The sequence below is a fragment of the Protopterus annectens genome, chromosome 17.part0 (genome assembly GCF_019279795.1).
Source record: "Protopterus annectens isolate FY-2018-M chromosome 17.part0, PAN1.0, whole genome shotgun sequence".
Lineage (NCBI taxonomy): Eukaryota > Metazoa > Chordata > Ceratodontiformes > Protopteridae > Protopterus > Protopterus annectens.
The window spans coordinates 382,673,834-382,690,750 of record NC_056751.1 but is presented as its reverse complement, the minus strand read 5'-3'; the positions used below and the strand labels follow the sequence as shown (position 1 = coordinate 382,690,750).

Below are 16,917 nucleotides of genomic sequence, written 5' to 3'. Positions count from 1 at the left end.
CAACAGTGCTACTGAAGCAGGTGAAAAGATTTTATGGACCACAAGCTAAGTAAAACTGTCAGTGCTGGAGGGAGGGTAATTGCACAATCAATAAGCCACAAAACTGTCACAATGGAAAGGTTTTTCTACTGTGAAAGAGCACCTGTATCAACATCATAAATCTCTCTGTTGGCAGTACCTACCAACTAATAAGATAGTGCAGCTACATGGCTGGCAAGCAGTCAGAAGTTTTCCAGACGCACTGTTATTGGGCAGCACTACAACAACACAAATGTAACCAAGTCATTCCTCACTATCCTGCCATCAGTGCTTCCGACAGAAAGCTGTGCAGTTCTAGCATGGATATGGCTATCAGAAGTACCCATTTAAAAACAGAAGCACACATGTTTAGGTCTTAATTTCTTGCAGGTTGTCTTGTTACTTGCTAACAGTTCCACTGAAGCAAGCACATGTTGACACAAGGTAAAAAAAAAATTCAACAGCTTTTAAATTGTTTTATATAAGGAGCTTTAAAGACATACATGTGCATGAAACAGTTACAGGAGGATATAACAAAGTCAGTTGCATCTTAGCATTTTCATCAGAAAGAAAACTGGAGACACTAAAGTATTACACTCATAACTTCTTCCACATTCATTGTGGCAGGTGCAGACCTGTTTAGATGGTAATATTAGCACATATGAACCTACTATCACCATGTCCCATAGCTCCTACATATAGAATTTAACCATACATTTATATTCTTGCTATACTGTTTCGTGCTTGGGTTACATCACAATCAGTCCAACATTCACATTAACAAATAAGCAAAATGTACTTAGGCAAACAGAGCTGATATTTTTCCTCCCAGCTGATTTCTATAATCAGAGGCAGCACATGATCATTCTGGTCATTTAAAAAAACTGCATAAAGAAAAAATAAAATATATTCAGCCTGTAAACTTGTATAACTTTTCAGAAAAGTACTGTGTCATAGTACTGCCATGTCTGCGACTCCTTTTCCATATTAGTTAAGGTAAGACATACCCATAAAGGCATGGAGCCAAGGCTAGGGTCCACTGCACCACACACCAGTTTGGTAACAGTGTAAATGAGGCCTGCTAGAATTACATAAATGTGCATGGTTTATGCCGTAGACTCTGCAAACAGAGCAAACAAAACAAGTCCTTTTAAATTCCAGTGTTTAATGTCTCAGTCATATGGCATTACTCTTGTCTAACTTCTATCTAGCAACAGCAAACCAGAATGCATCAAATTTTACAGATGAAGTCATTGAAACACAGTAACAGAGCTCTGATTTATTGGACAAATATGCTTCTACTCCTACAAGAATGTTCATGTGTTTTCCTTTAGCTGCCAACAGTTCAAACAATGAACAGACTTGGGCTTTGAATGTCACCAGAAGATTACTTACCCAAAACGAGAAGAAAGAACTCCACCTAGTGACGGACCAACAATCATTCCTATTCCAAAACAAAGACCAAGTTTTCCAAGAGCATCAGCTCGTTCTGCTGGACTTGACAAGTGTGTCACAACCATCTGGGCTCCTAAAATAAAATTTATACAACAGTAATACACCAATACAATTAAAATCTTCAAACGTCAAACATATCTTAAAGTGAATAAAAAATATTATGCTTGAAAGAGGTTAGGCAGACCATTAGCAGTCTGTCCATAAACAATTAAAATAGTTCCCTGCAGTTTTTCTGTCATTTCTTCCTTTTGGGAAGAAGGGGTTGTGGGGACAAACAAAATAAGCAATAAACATTTATTTTACAGGAATGCTATTAATCCCGATGACTGCATCTGGAAGTTTCACAATGGGCCATAAATTTCAGTTTGGAACCAGCTGAAGAAGATTGCTATTAATTACTAAGTAAAAGGCATCATAAACCTTGTCTTGATGATGAAGAAATAGTACTTCTGCACCTTAGATGGTTAGTGAGCACACCATTATGGCATTATGTATGTCAAAAAATCAAGGGACACCACACTACCACAGCTCCAAAATCAGTGATTGTACCCATGTTAAGAATTGAGGAGGTTGGCATAACGGTTAAGATGTTTACCTTACAGACACAAGGTGGAGAGTTTAATTCTCATATGAGGTAATTGTCTATGCTTAAAATGGCCCACAAGGGCAGTTAGTCTAGTACTAAGCTATGAACCTATAAACCTATAAAACTTCTAGCTCAGTCCTATTTCATATTGCTAGTCCATAGTCTACTGAAAGAAGCTTATGAATTTGTGTATTGCAGTTGATGGATAAACTTTCTGATGTCATTTCATAATGCTTATGCAAACATTAATGAAATTTGCATTAATCTGCAATAACTATTTTGCAAATTAGTGCTGACCATGCTTGCACCTAACTTATCCAAGTATCGAAAAACTGGCATCTATGATTTGGCAAGGACAAATAATATGCATACACCTCAAGCTTCAGGTAATTTTCATTCCACATACACTGCTCAAAGTCATTCTGATAAAATCAATAATGACTCCAAATGAATAGCTGAAATATGCAGCAGACTTAAACATATACAAAATGGGAAGGGAGGAGGCACAGTACAAGGAGGCTAGCAGGAAAGCAGTGAAGGTAACAAAGCCTACGTTAAAAATGAGTTAGCAGATGGAATAAATATGGGGGAAGATCACAAGAGAGCCGGAAGAGGCAGTGGCACTAAATGAAAACTCTTCACTCCTCACATAGGAAACTAAGGTGAGAGTGTCATGCTGAGTAGAATAACTAAGGTGAGAGTGTCATGCTGAGTAGAATAACTAAGGTGAGAGTGTCATGCTGAGTAGAATGAGGAAATCAAGGGAAAGACATTAGAATAGAAGAGGTAGAGAGAATAATGGCTGCTTTTAGTGAGGTCAAAGCAAAAATAACAGATACGCTGCCCTCCACAGTCTGTACAAATCTGGCCAGCACACTGGCAGACCCCCTGAAGGGCATCTTCAACAGATCTGCGGCCATTGCAGAAGTGCCCAATGACTGCACAGCTTCTAATGTGGTATGATATAGCAGTGGAAAAAAGTTGGGGAGCTAACTATAAGGTTATTTGATTAACAGCAGAAGAAGGTGAAGTCACTGACAGGATCTTGACGGGAAGGGTGTTAGCCTTCCAGATGCACAACACTTGACAGGCAAGTCATTAACATGGATTCATGCCCAAAAGGAGTACAGAGTCAAATCTGATCCAGTTGTATGATTGCATCACAGGGCCACAGTAAGGAGGACTAGTAGATTGTTATCTACCTGGACTTCACCAAGGCCTTTGACTCAATTCCAACAGGTGGTGGCGAAAGAACTGTAGGTGATGGGGATATGACCAGTCTAAGCAACTGATGTACTAGATAACAGAAGGGTTAATATTTAAGGAGTTTTGGTGACAGGAATGATGTTAAGAATAAGAAAAATGGATACTGTTATATCTCAGGGTTCAGTCCTGGCATCACTGCTCTTCTTTGTATTTCAGACACATCTGAAGGAATAAGAAACAGCAGCGTCCTTTTTTATAAAGATAAACCTTTATTCTTCACAAAGAAACCAGGAACCACACAAAAACTTCAACAAAGCAATTCACGTTCCCAGCTGAGGTGAGAAAGACAGGCAGCCACACAATTAATGCAAACAAACTATTTAATTTTGGGTCTTTCGGCTTTTCCCGGTTAGGGGTCGCCACAGCAGAACTCCAGTCTGCTAATGATTGGCAGTAGAGTTTTACGTGCTGGCTTGCCGGGCCTAACGCACAACCTTCAATGAAGGAATGCCCATTCACGCATGTCACCACACAGAAGACGCTCTAACATTTAATAAAAAAGAAAAATCCTTGAAAATATAAAGTGTTTTTGTCGGAATACAACTTGGACTTCATCATAATCTAATAAAAAACATAACTCAGTTTAAAATACCCTCACCAAAAGTCACATGTTCTACAAGGACCAATAAAATGCTTGTACATTTAAAAGAAGATTCACCTTAAAATTTTAAAGCACTATTTCTGACTTATAACACATTAATAAAAACATTTTATCAAAAAAATACTAGTACCACAACCCCTTGATCTTATATGAGTACAACGTGGTTAAATAAACAAATCATGTCACATAGACCAAGTATTAAAATGCTTTCAATAGACAGGCTTTCGTTAAGAACAGAGAAAGTGTACGCATTCAATTTGATCTGCCAAATAAGTTCTTTAACCTCAATTAAATCAGCCCAAGGACCACTCCCCCGGGGATCTTTTTCCACTGTGCCTTTTCCAAAAATGTGTGTAGTAAATTTGGAAATATGCTTAAATAAAGTGTTGTTGTTCTTGTTCTTAGTTCTTAAATCATAAATATGTTCATATATACAATCTTTAAACTTTCACTAAGTCTTTCCCTCTTAAAAACAACTGCATTCCTGACAGTGGGCAATATAAACCATGCCCATGAAGCAACACGTACAATGAAAAGTGTTTTTTTACTAACATTTTATTGATTACAATTGTATTCTTCTCCAATACATATTTGCATTGGGAACAAAAACCACACTTCAAGGTACCTGTTCTTTTGTTGGTGTAGTTCATTAAGGCACCCTCCCTTGTCTCCAAATGTTTTTTGATAGAATTTCCCTTTTTAAAGGCAATACAGGGCTCATTTCCAAATTTATCAAAGACATTGTCAAAACAAGAACAAATCTTCCAATTTATTTTTAAAACTCTAGTAATACCTGAATAGTCTACAATTAAAGTTGCAACAAAACAGTGTATATATCCACCCTATTCAGAATTGTTTGTACAAGTACTATTCAGGCAGCAAAATAGGTTAAAAAATTTTTTTTTTTCTCTTGTTGGCAACTTTGGTAAAGATTTATTGCACCAACCTAGTTGGATAATCCGTGCATACAACATGTGGGCCAGTTTATTACTTTCAAACATAAAACTTTCATTCTCAGACACCATACTGGCAAGTCTAACATGCTGCCCTTTGACAAGCCCTATCTTCTGATGTTCAGGATGGACGCTATTACTAACAAGTGTCCCTCTTTCCACATCCTTACTGGTTTCAACATCAAGGTAACTGAGTCTACAAAGGTTGCAGGTGTATGTAAACTTCAGAAAAGATGTTGCAGAATTGAGAAAACTAATGAACTCATTAATTTCTTCTATGGATTTGTTCCAAACAACAAATATATCATCCAAAAATTAACATAGATATCCCATGGGGATGGACAAAAGGAATTGAGGAGATATTTCTTCTACCATTGAAGCATAATGATATTTGCAAAAATAGGGGTACAAACAGTCCCCATAGCAACTCCCTTCTTTTGGAGAAAATAGTGACCCTTGAAAAATACAAAACTGTTTTTAATACAGTTTCCATCAGGGTATCTAAGGTATTGATCTCATCACTGCTTAAATCAGTGGATTCTACCAAAAAATCATGGAACCGCTCTAAACCAACATCATGCGGAATGACATTAAATAAGTTTGTACCATTTACGGTTAAATAAGACATCTTCACTGAAATCTAAGCCTTTAATTTTTCCTGAAAATCCCATGAGTCTCTGCATAAATGACCGAACTGATCAAGAAATGTTTTAAGCTTAATAACTATATACCTGGCCAGTGGATGAAACTTGGATTTTCCTGCATTCACTATAGGTCTCATCGGGGAGGTCGACAATGCTTTTGTGGATCTTTGAAATACCAAAGATTGAGGGCAAAATAGGAAATGTTGAATTGAGAAATAACACATGGAAGGATATTCCTGAGCACAGCTGAACCAAAAGAAGCCCTGGATCTGGATTTGATATCCAACTTATAATGAGCAATGAAGGTGTGAACTTTTGACCAGGTAGCTGTAGCACAAATGTCATCAATGGGGACATTAGAGAAAAATGCAGTAGTTGAGGCTACAGATCTTGTTGAATGAGCTTTAGGGTTTTGAAGGGAGAAGTATCTCCTTCTCTTAGTAAACAAAGGAACTAGATTGAGCCAGACATCTAAATACGGAGACTTTGGATATCACTAGTCCCAGTCTTGGTATTGAAAATGAAAGGAATTGTTGATCAGACATCCTAAAGGATTTAGTGTCGTGTAAGTAAAAATGCAGCTGGCAATAAACATCCACCAAATGCAAAGTATATTCACCTTTGTTCAAGAATTTTAGAAAGAAGGCTGGCAAACTTATGGCCTGATTGGTGGAAAATTCAGAAGCTACCATTGGTAGTAAGGATGGATTTGTCTTCAGATATAATCTATCTTTGCGAAAAACCGAATAAGGGACTTTCAAGAAAAGTGCACATAATTCTGAAATTCTTCTAGCAGATGTAATAACTACCGAGAATAAGGTCTTCCAGTACTCGAATTTCAAATTGGCTTTAGCAACATGGTCAATGTGTCCTGTCAAAGACTGCAAAGCAACAGTAATATCCCATGGGGGAATGAAGTCTCTCATCTGGGGGTGTAAAAGAAAAGCACCTCAGTGAAAAGCCTTAAATAACTAAGAGAGGTTACAGAAGAATGACCCTCACCAATGTTACAGGAAGAGATGGCAGCTAATTGCACTTTCACAGTGGAATAACTATCTCCACCTTGGAAGAGATTATCAAGGAAATCTAACACTGCTGAAACAGGGGGTTCAAATGTACCCTGTCAAGGACTACAAAACAACAGTGATATCCCATGAGGGAACTGGGTCTCTGATCAGGAGGTGTAAAAGCAAAGCACCTCAGTGAAAAGCCTTAGATAACCTAAGAGAGGTTACAGAAGAATGACCCTCACCAATGTTACAGGAAGAAATGGCAGCTAACTGAACTTTGACAGTGAAATAACTATCTCCACTTGAGCAAGGAAATTTAACACTGCTGAGAGAGGGGCTGATAAAAGATCAAGACCTTTCTCTGAGACCGAAATAGAAAATATACTCCATTTGTTCTTGAATGTCTTCCCAGCTGAAGATTTATGTAAGATAAAATGTGCACAACAGAAGGGGAAAGCCTGGACTACTGAATCATCATAGGAAATGGAGAAACCATGTGTTTAGTTTGAGTGCTTGCATGTCTAGGTAAGGCTCGCCCAATGGGTGGAATAGCAAATTTGGGATCAAGCCCAATTCCCAAGGAGGGTAAACTAGATGAAGTCAAAGGAAGGGAAACCACACCTGGTAAGGCCAATAAGGGGTTATGAGGATGACAGAGACCTTCAATGCCGATGCTTTCTGAAGAAACTCTGGAATCAAACAAAACATCAGAAAGACATAAGATAGTCCTGGGGGTCAAGGGTGCATCAGAGCATCCCTGGCTGACTCTCCTTCATGGCGGATCAGAATGAAGAACTTGTTGCATTTGGTGTTCAGGGAAGAGGCAAAGAGACTGCAACAAGGACAGGCCCAGAGGTTGAAATTCTGTTCTGCTACTAGTGGGTTAAGGGACCTCTTGTGAGGGAGCAGGACGGATCTGATCAACCTGCCCAAATGTTTGACTAGTGGGTTGAGGGACCACTCATGAGGGAGCATGATGGATCTGATCAACCTGTCCGAATTTTTGACCTCCCCAGGATATGCATTGCTACTGAAAAACAGTGACAGGATACTGCTCATTGCCAAATCCTCATGGCTTCTCGACAGAATGGATAAGATCTGGTTCCTCCCTCTTTCTTGATGTACCAAACTACAGCCATTGTCTAACTCAAAATCACATCCAAGGGAAGAGAGTCCTGAAAAGCCCGCAATGCTAGAAGGATTGCTATCATCTCCAAGGTATTGATGTGATGACTGGCCTATAGCTGAGACCATGTGCCTTGGACTGTCCTTTCCAAAAATGCTCCCCCACCCACCCTAGTAGGGAGGTATTTGTGGTCACTGTGGCCTGAGGGCACAGTAGAGTGAAAGGATGTACCTGCAGAAGGAGAGGGTAAGTTATCCACCAATGAATGTGCTCTCTGCAAATATTAAATCCAAAAAACGGAATAGAGTCCACTGGCAAGTATACACCAATGCGGAATGGTAAAAACAGTCCTTTATTAGAATAAAAACAATTATCAGTATTCACCAATGTAAAATAACAAGCGCTTTCATCTCCAATTATACAATTCAGGAAACTTTATCAAACAAGAACTGAACATTAAAACAGAGTTTAAATACTAAAAACACTGAAAATCTCCCTCCCAAATGACATCACTTCCTGGCAGAGCACAAAGTTCTAATTAAAAAAACAGTATATTCAAAAAGAACATTGAGCTGAAAACCATGTACAAGTGCAAATCGCATGCATAAAATAGTAATAAATAAATAAATAACAAATATATATTGGCAGTACTCTAATACATATAAACAACAGTAATTGTTCATGTGCAATCATGCAAATGCCAACAAAAGATAGACAAATGCACAATAAACATGGAATTCTAAATTAGGTTCCATATAACAAAGTATTGGCAGCTTTGTAAAAACACGCCCTAAACTCTTATATGACAAAATTTAGCAACTGTCATAAAAATGTGCAACATATGGCTAAAATGCTGGTATTACATAAGTTAAAACTGTTTTTTTTAAATATATATTTTTAATACAGTGAGACAACTAAATGGGAAGAAATTCGGGCAAACAGAATATATACTAGAACACCACCACCTTCTCCGATAATCTAAGAAGCCGATGCTTAGATATGTAAACATAAAACTTATCTAATATGATACAATATATAAACTTAATAAATACCAACTAAATAAATAGCTAATAATTAAAAAAATAACTAAATAGTTAAAAGGTGTATTTCCATTAGTCTCTACCTAATGCTTTTATTTATAGCAAACTACTAATGGAAATGTTACCATTTAAGCCTGGCAAACATGCAGCATTCAAGCGCAAATATGCATTAGATTGAATGGGTAGGACATTGGTTGATGCCTGATCAACCACTGTACTGCTAATGTCAACTGAAAAACTCTCACGTGAAACCTGATGAACGGTACCGAAGTTATAGAGGCAGCAATGAAACCCAGAAGCTGGAGAACCAATTTGGCTGGTGATTTCTTCTGTGGCACAACCAGCTGAACTTGGAAATAAATTGGATGATATCCAAAGTATAAGCTGTCCATAAAGGTGGCTATAGTACAGATGTCTCATTTGGAGAGATCCTTGAACAACTTAGAAAGGGGTTAGTCTTCCCAAACACCTTATTCTGAAGAAATTGCACTTTGACAGCCTCATAATGAGAGTTGTCATTTAAAAGAGTTCCAATGAACTGCAGAGACTGGGTAAGATGTAACTGAGATTTCTGAAGGTTTATTATAATCCCTAGACCTTTGCACAAGTGGAGCAAAGAGTCCATGGCAAGGAAGAGTAGATCCCTGCATGGGGCAGTTATGAGTCACCCAGATAAGGAAACACCTGGAATCTCCACAGTCAAAGATGGGCTACTACTGCCATGCATTTCCTAAACACCTAGGGGACTGTGGTGAATCCAAAGAGCAGAGTTCTAAACTGGTAGTGACTGGCTCCCAGCCAGAAGCATAGATACTTCCTGAAGCACATGTCCATTCTGATGTGATAGTACACATTGTGAAGATCTATTGAGCACATCTAGTCATCTCTCTTCAACAATGGGAGAATAGACTTAACTGTGACCGCCAGAATTTGGCCCAAGGAACGAACTTGTTGAAATAACTTTGATCCAAAATTGATCTTAGGTCCCCAGTTTTCTCTCACACTAAAGAAAACCTTGAGTAAATTCCTGAGCCTCTCTGATGTGGTGAAACTTCTTAGATGACTCAATTTCTTAGAAGCTTCTCTATTTCCGAATGTTGGGAATTCTCTTTTGAGGTGGAGGAGAAGAGTGAATGGCAATGAAATAGCCTCCAGTAATTATTTTCTACATCCATCTGTCTTGAGTGATGGTCATTTAAGCTGTGTGCAGGGACAAGCACCCCTGACTACCTCCAGAGTAAGACAGACAGGCAACTTTTCAGGAGTGCTGAAAGGGCTTCTGGGAGAATGGACCCCTAAAACCCTGATTCTGAGGATCTCCCCGGTTTCTGAGGCAACATCTATTGTTAAGATTTTCTCTCTGTGACTGGGAGCTCGCTCTCCAGAAGTGTTGGTTAAAAAACACTGAGATTTTCTTAACCACATTCTCTTCCCCTCCTTCTGATTTCTGGAGAAGGCCCTCTGTGAAGTTGAGAATTTGATCACAATAGCAGATAGGGAGTTACCATCCTGTTCACTTCTGGAAATTGTCTCTAGCTTTTGGACCAAATAAAGTTGCGGTGTCATAATGGACACATGTAGGATGTCTTGAAGTGCTCCACAAAATCAGAAAGCAGCATCCCGGCAGATGGAAATACCAGTACTTGCTGCTCTGGATGCCCCCTCTGTGGCATTACAGATAAGATGCATAGATGCATTAGATAGGGATAGTATGGTAGCCATCTGAGAATCAAGAGCCTTTTGCTGTTTTGCAGACATTTTTCCTGGAAGAGAAGTGGAGATCTACTTGATCAAATCCCTTTGGAAATAGGTGAAGTGTGCTGAGTGTGCCCTCATCAAAAAAGTAGACAAAGCATAGACTCACTTCCAAAACCTGTTCAGAGTGTGACATTCTCTGTTTGGTAGGTGGATAGAGGAGCTTTCTTCAGTGAGCTCTGTCATTGTGTCTTCTGCAACAACTATGTAATCAACTCTCAGACTCTTGCTTCAGTGTGAATGGACTTTTGTAGCCACATTTATCTGGCTTCTTGGGAATGGGTTCAACTATATTAGGTGCCTTCCACACCTTCCAGAGGGGGTACCACCCAAGGAAAAAGATGGACCAGAGCAAAAGCCTTGAGGAAAACCAATTCCTCAGAAGAAGGTGTTTCTGTCCAAGTTGTTCAAAGATCTCTCCAAATGAGACATCCTCAAGAGGGATCTGGGGGAACCTTCTCTCTCATCAAAATCAGTATCTGTGATGAGGGGTTCCTCAATGGAATCTAAGTGTCTCATCTTACACTTGTTTTTTCTGGGAACATCTTCTGTGGGCTGATCAGGAGAGGACTCAGAAACATATAATGTCTCATGAGAAAGAACAGGATCAGGGCTCTCAAGAAATGGCTGCCTTGATGGGACAACAGCAGATTGTGGACCCTGGGAGATCCTATGGGGGTGGGCTGGACCGGACTGTGAAAGTGAAGCTACTTTAGGTCCTGGGTGGCCCTATGGAATATTCCGGAGCACCACAGAGCTGAAAGATGCTCTTCCCCTGGAGACCATATCCAATTTGTAATGAGTGATAAAGGTATAGGGAGTAGTCCATGTTGCGGCTGCACATATCTCTTCCATGGATACCTTGGAATGGAAAAAAGCTAAAGTTGATAAAGATCTGGTGGAATGCACTTCAACAGGCGCAGGCAACTTGTGGTTATAGGATCATACGACGTTACTAAGCTACTTGCCCTGAGGCCCTTATAAGCCTAGCCAAGAGTTTAGCCCATGTACAGATAAATAAGCACCGGATGCCCCTGTCCAGCAGGGACACGGATGGAATCCCAGGGATGAATTTTCTATTTCCCATCCAGTTATCCACGTTGTGCTTAAAAAGGGGTAAAGATTTACTCTGCTTGATGTGGAGAGGATGAGGGAGCCTCTGGGACACAAATCTATCCCACCAACAAGTCCTATTGATGTCACAGACCAGGTTGAGGCCACATGTATGGGTTACTCGAGTGGAGCTTGACTTGCAGATATGCAGCAGTCCCATCAAGGCGGGGTCAAAATTTCCATGTATGCCACACAGAGCTCATCTTGGAGGAGTCTGTATGAAAAAGAGTAGAGGGATAGAGCTTTTAGCCTATCTGTGTATGGAAGATTTTTGAGGCCCTGGATTCTCCTGGTGAGGAACCTCTGTGGTCTCTTCAGCTGCTGCATGTGCTTTGCGAGGTACATGCCAAGCAGGGCGTTGTACTCAATAATGGGCCTTATAAGGGAAGAATACATGGATTTTATGGCCTCCTTGTCCCTGGATGAGATACCCTTACTTATCAGGTGGGCCATGTAGAAAGCTTTCTATACAATGGAAGCAACACGGTGATCAAAAGTCAGGTTGCTATCAAACTGGGTGCCCAAATCCCTCACAACTGAATGCATGCTTAGGACATTGTTATTAATGTGATAATTTGTGGGGACATCACTTACCCCAAAGGGGATGATGATCCATTTTTTTGTATTCAGCTTGAGGTCATGTTTCTGGAACCAGTCATTTGTTTGGGTGAGACCCTCTTGGAGGATATCCATGTCACTAGGGGAGATGATGACAGCGCTCACCTTGCAGTCGTCTGCAGACTTGCTTAGCCACAGACCACCAGTTTTGGCCTGCACCTCAGAAAAGTATATCCCAAATAACAGAGGCCCCAAGACTGAACCCTGGGGTACTCCACTTGATATGGGTCTACTGCTTGAGGTGGCTTCCCCTATTTTGACCAGGTGGTTTCTATCAGTGTGCTAGTTAGCTACTCATCTGGTAACATACAGAATGATGCCTAGTTGAGAGAGTTTATCTATTATGCCTGAGTGGGCTTTGGCCAGGTCAAGGTAGGCAGTGTGCACTGTCTTCCCCTCGTCCATAGCTTTGGCGACTGTCTAAAAAAAGTCAACCAAATTTAACAGGCATGACTTCCCCGTGATGAAGCCAAACTGTGTGGGATTGAGTGTTTGGAGGTTGCCAATGTCCTTTTAATGAAGTCCATGTTAATCCGTTCCATGGCCTTGCAGATCAGGCTAGTTAGGCTGATGGGTCCATAATTTCCCAGATCGGTGGAAGTTCCACCTTTGCATAAAAGGATGACAGTGGCTGTCCTCCACTCAGCTGGGACAAAGCCAGTACTCAGGGTTTGGTTGAATAGGGTGCCTAATGGTGTTGCAATTTTCTGCCTGAGTTTATGTAGGATGCAGCCTGGGATGTTATCGAGTCCCATGGAGGCTGTATTTTTTGCCTTTGAGAGAGCAGTGATGACCTGATCCCTAGATACAAGGGAAAGTGTCAGGTACTAGGAATGTCCTGATTTACTGATGGGGGGGACAGAGGGTGAAATTTTCGCTGAATCTGTCAGCCAGCAAGTTTGCTACATCTACTGCATTTGTATATGCAGTGTCCTTGACCACCAGTTCTGAACAGATCTGGGTGCTACCTTTGAGATTACCGACATATGTGAAGAAGGCCTTATGATTGTCTGTAGCAGATGTGGCCAATATGGACTCAAAGTTTGCTTTGAAGGATTTTACTAGTGCTCTTATTTGCTTGTTTAGGCTTAGGATAGATTGGTTCCAATTGGGCACCCATTCCTTCTTGGTCCAGGACAGCAATTATTTTCTTTTGTTATAGAGTTCATTTACTGCAGATATCCACCAGACAGGTTTACTCTTCCTTGCAGAGGATGATTTAGTCCTGTCAGGTATTCCTGATTCCATGCATCTATATAAATGTTCGTATAGTAATTTGGTATAGTTTTGGATACTGTTGTCAGTTCCTAGAGAGGGAGAGGGGGCTGTGAAACTGTTTATACCATCCTGCAAGAGGCTGTAATCAGCTTTAGTGGGGGGGGGGTCTGGGGAGATAGCGACATCGAACGTGACCGCATTATGGTTGAATTTTACAAGGGAGGATGACACTGCAGGGATGCTGCAGTGGTTACTCATGTTGGTTAATACCAAGTCCAAGGTATTAGCACCTCTTGTGGGGGTATTCACTAACTGTTCCAAAGCATTTGCATTGACAAAAATCGGGGAATCTCTGGGCATTTGTGTTCTGGCATGAGTAGTTTTTCCAGTTTATGTTTGGGTAGTTAAAGTCACCCAGGATTAGGGTAAAGGGTTGAATCTTGATAGATTCAAAGCGGTCTACATTGGACATCTTCAGTCAGATTTGGGGGTCGGTAGCTAGCTATGATTTGTATACAGATCTTGTCAATGGTTAACTGCACCTGTAATGTCATGATTGTAAATGAAAGTAACACAGTCCCTAAGCCAGGTAACATTAGAGACAGATTTACCCCAAGTTGAACCTCAAAAGGAAACAAACAATTGATCCGATTTTCTATGCTGTTTGGCTCTGTGTCAAGATAGAAATGTGACTGTCTGTGAACATCTAGTAAATGTAAGAAATATTAACTTTTATTTGAAAAACTGGGAAAAACAATGGGCAAATCAATAGTCTGATTAATATTAGATTCTGAGACCAACTTAAGCAGAAAAGAAGGGTTGGTTCTCAACAAAACCCTAACCATACAAAAAAATCATATAAGGATGCTTCATACACAACGCCTGCAATTCAGAAATCTCCAGACAGAAGTGATGAGACACCAGAAAAATAGTTTTCCATGACAGGAACCTGAGATCACAAGTAGCTGCTGGCTCAAAGGGCTGGAGAACTAAAGATTGTAGTACTAGAGTCAAATTCCATGGAGCTATAGGATCCTTAAATTGTGGCTTTTGATGCAAGCCACCTTTAAGAAAAATTTTGCATATACAGTGGGAAATTAAGGTATGATCATCAAACCCATTGTGGAAGTTGGAAATGGCTGCTAATTGAACCTTGATGGTGGAAGCAGAAGCTCCTTGATCAAAAAGTGAAACCAAAAATTCCAAGACCTTGTCAACAGGTTCTGAAAAGGGATCTAAATTATACATATATGCCCAAACTGAAAATCTATTCCATTTGCTAAGATGTTGTTTCCTGGTGGATGGTTTATGTCAAATCAAAATGATTTTTTGTTCTGACAAGGGTAATCTGCTCTGCCTGGGAATTAATGAAATTGAAGATACCAAGCCATTAGCTTGAGACTGTGAAGGTTGGGATGCACCAATCCTTGCAGGTGAGGCAGCAGGTCTGGAACTCGGCCCAAAATCCATGGACGGTGAATCAGGTAAGGCCAAAGGAAGGAGAATCAGACTTGAAGGGGCCAATAGGATGCAATGAGGATCGCTTTGCATCTCAACCTTTGGGCTTTCTTCAAGAACAGGGGAATAAGAGGGAATGGAGAAAAGGCAAAGTAGACCCAGGGCCAATCAAGGAGGATGGAGTCTCTCAGGGACTCCCTCTGCAAGGGAATTAAGGTAAAATAGCTGCTACATTTATTGTTGATTGAGGAGGCAAAGAGGTTGTAGCATGGCTGGCCCAAACGAGGAAAAACTTTCATTGTTACCGTGGGATTGAGAGACCACTCAAGAGGCAGGAGGATGCATCTGCTCAATTTGTCTGCTATCATGTTGGGGCTTCCTGGGATATGCATTGCTATTAGAAAGCAGTTGGAAGAGATCACCCATTGCCATATCCTGCGAGCTTCCCAGCACAGGGGATAAGGTCTAGTTCTGCCATGTTTATTGATGTACCAGACTACTGATTTTTGTCTGACTGAATTGCAATCATCCCTGAAGGAAGGACAGACTGAAAGGTTTGCAATGCTAGAAGCACTGCCATAAATTCCAGGACACTGATTAGCAGATTGGCCTTTTGCGGGGTCCAAGTGCCTTCAACTGTTTTTCCCAGATGATATCCCCCACCCGATCTGGGAAGTGTCCATGGTCTCTATGGCCGTGGGCGGAGAGGAAGTGAAGGTACAACCCCATAGATTTTCCTCTGACTTCCTTCACCACGATAGATCCTGCTTGCAGCAGTTTGTTATCAAAATCGGATAAGACATTGGGTGCATCAGTATCGACCATTGAGCAGCTAAGAGCCACTGAAGTGGTCTCATATGAAACCTTGCCAGGGGCACTAAGGTTACGGTCACTGCCACAGATCCTGGAGCTTGGAGGACGAGAAGAGCAGGAACTTTGTCTTTGGATATAATGAACTGTATTTGTGTCTTTATTTTTTGTAGTCTGTGTACAGGGAGAGAAGTTACACAAGAAATCGTATTGAGCATGTACCTATAAATTCTAGGTCTTGTGTTGGAGTCAATTGCAACTTCTCTCTGTTGATTGTAATGCCCAAGGACTGGAAAAGATGCAATATGAAGTCTGTGGCTTAAAGCAGTAGACGCCTGGTGGGGATGGTGAGAAGCCAGTCAACTAGGTATTGAAACACACAATCTGCGTAGCCACAAGTGAGTTGTTACGCTGCCATGCATTTGGTGAACACCCTGGGGGCTGTGGTGAGACTGAAAGGCAGCACTCTGAACTTAAAATGACTGGCTCCTAGCCAGAAGCAGAAAAACCTTCTGGAGCGTTTGTCCATCTTTATGTTGTAATACATAGTAAAAGGTCTATAAAGCACATCCAATCATTTTCCTCCAGAAAGGGAAGAATAGACTGAACAGTGACCATCCAGAATTTATTTTGTTTGCTGAATGAACTTGTTCAGAAGGCTGAGATCTAAAATTGGTCTCCAGTCCCCTGTCTTTTTTGGCACTAAAATGAATCTTGAGTAAGATCCGGATCCTCTTTGGTCAGGTGGGAATTCTTGGATGACTTTTTTCCTAGCAGCTTTTGAAGGTCTACTGCTGCTTGGTTCCTCTGACTGGGTGGAACATCTGGGACTCTTTTTGGGGAATCTGAAAAGAAAGTAAAGGGAGTGTGGTAACCTCGGGTGATAACTTTGGATACTTGTGCGCAGACAGTTATCAACAGCCAGGCTGTCTGGTGCACTGAAAATCTTCCTCTGATTGCTTCCAGAGGTAAGCAATCAGGCCTCAATTCAGGAGCACTGTTAGGCCTGTCCAGAGAAGGAGTCTCTGGAGGCCTGATTTCATGGGTCACCCCTGCCATGTGAAGGGCGTCTTCCATTAGAACTCACCCCTCTGCCCTGAGGGGAGTATTCGCCACATGTGTCCTGAAAAGGTAATTGGGACTTTTTGAGCCACATTTTTCCACTCATCTGATTCCTAGAGTAGGATCACTGAGGAGTAGAAAAGACTAAATGCCCACAGTAGAAAGGGTCTTTCCATCTTTTTTG

General features: G+C 40.9%; 1 protein-coding gene across 1 annotated transcript in view; it reads right to left on the bottom strand.

Moving 5' to 3' along the window:
- Positions 1-1,394: 1,394 nt before the first annotated feature.
- Positions 1,395-16,917, bottom strand: part of LOC122791313 (solute carrier family 22 member 18-like) — a 357,377-nt gene continuing 341,854 nt past the window's right edge. The window contains exon 5 of the mRNA XM_044059016.1: positions 1,395-1,546. Coding sequence (XP_043914951.1) covers positions 1,410-1,546 — 137 coding nt within the window. The 3' untranslated portion in view covers positions 1,395-1,409. The remainder of the gene's footprint in view (positions 1,547-16,917) is intronic.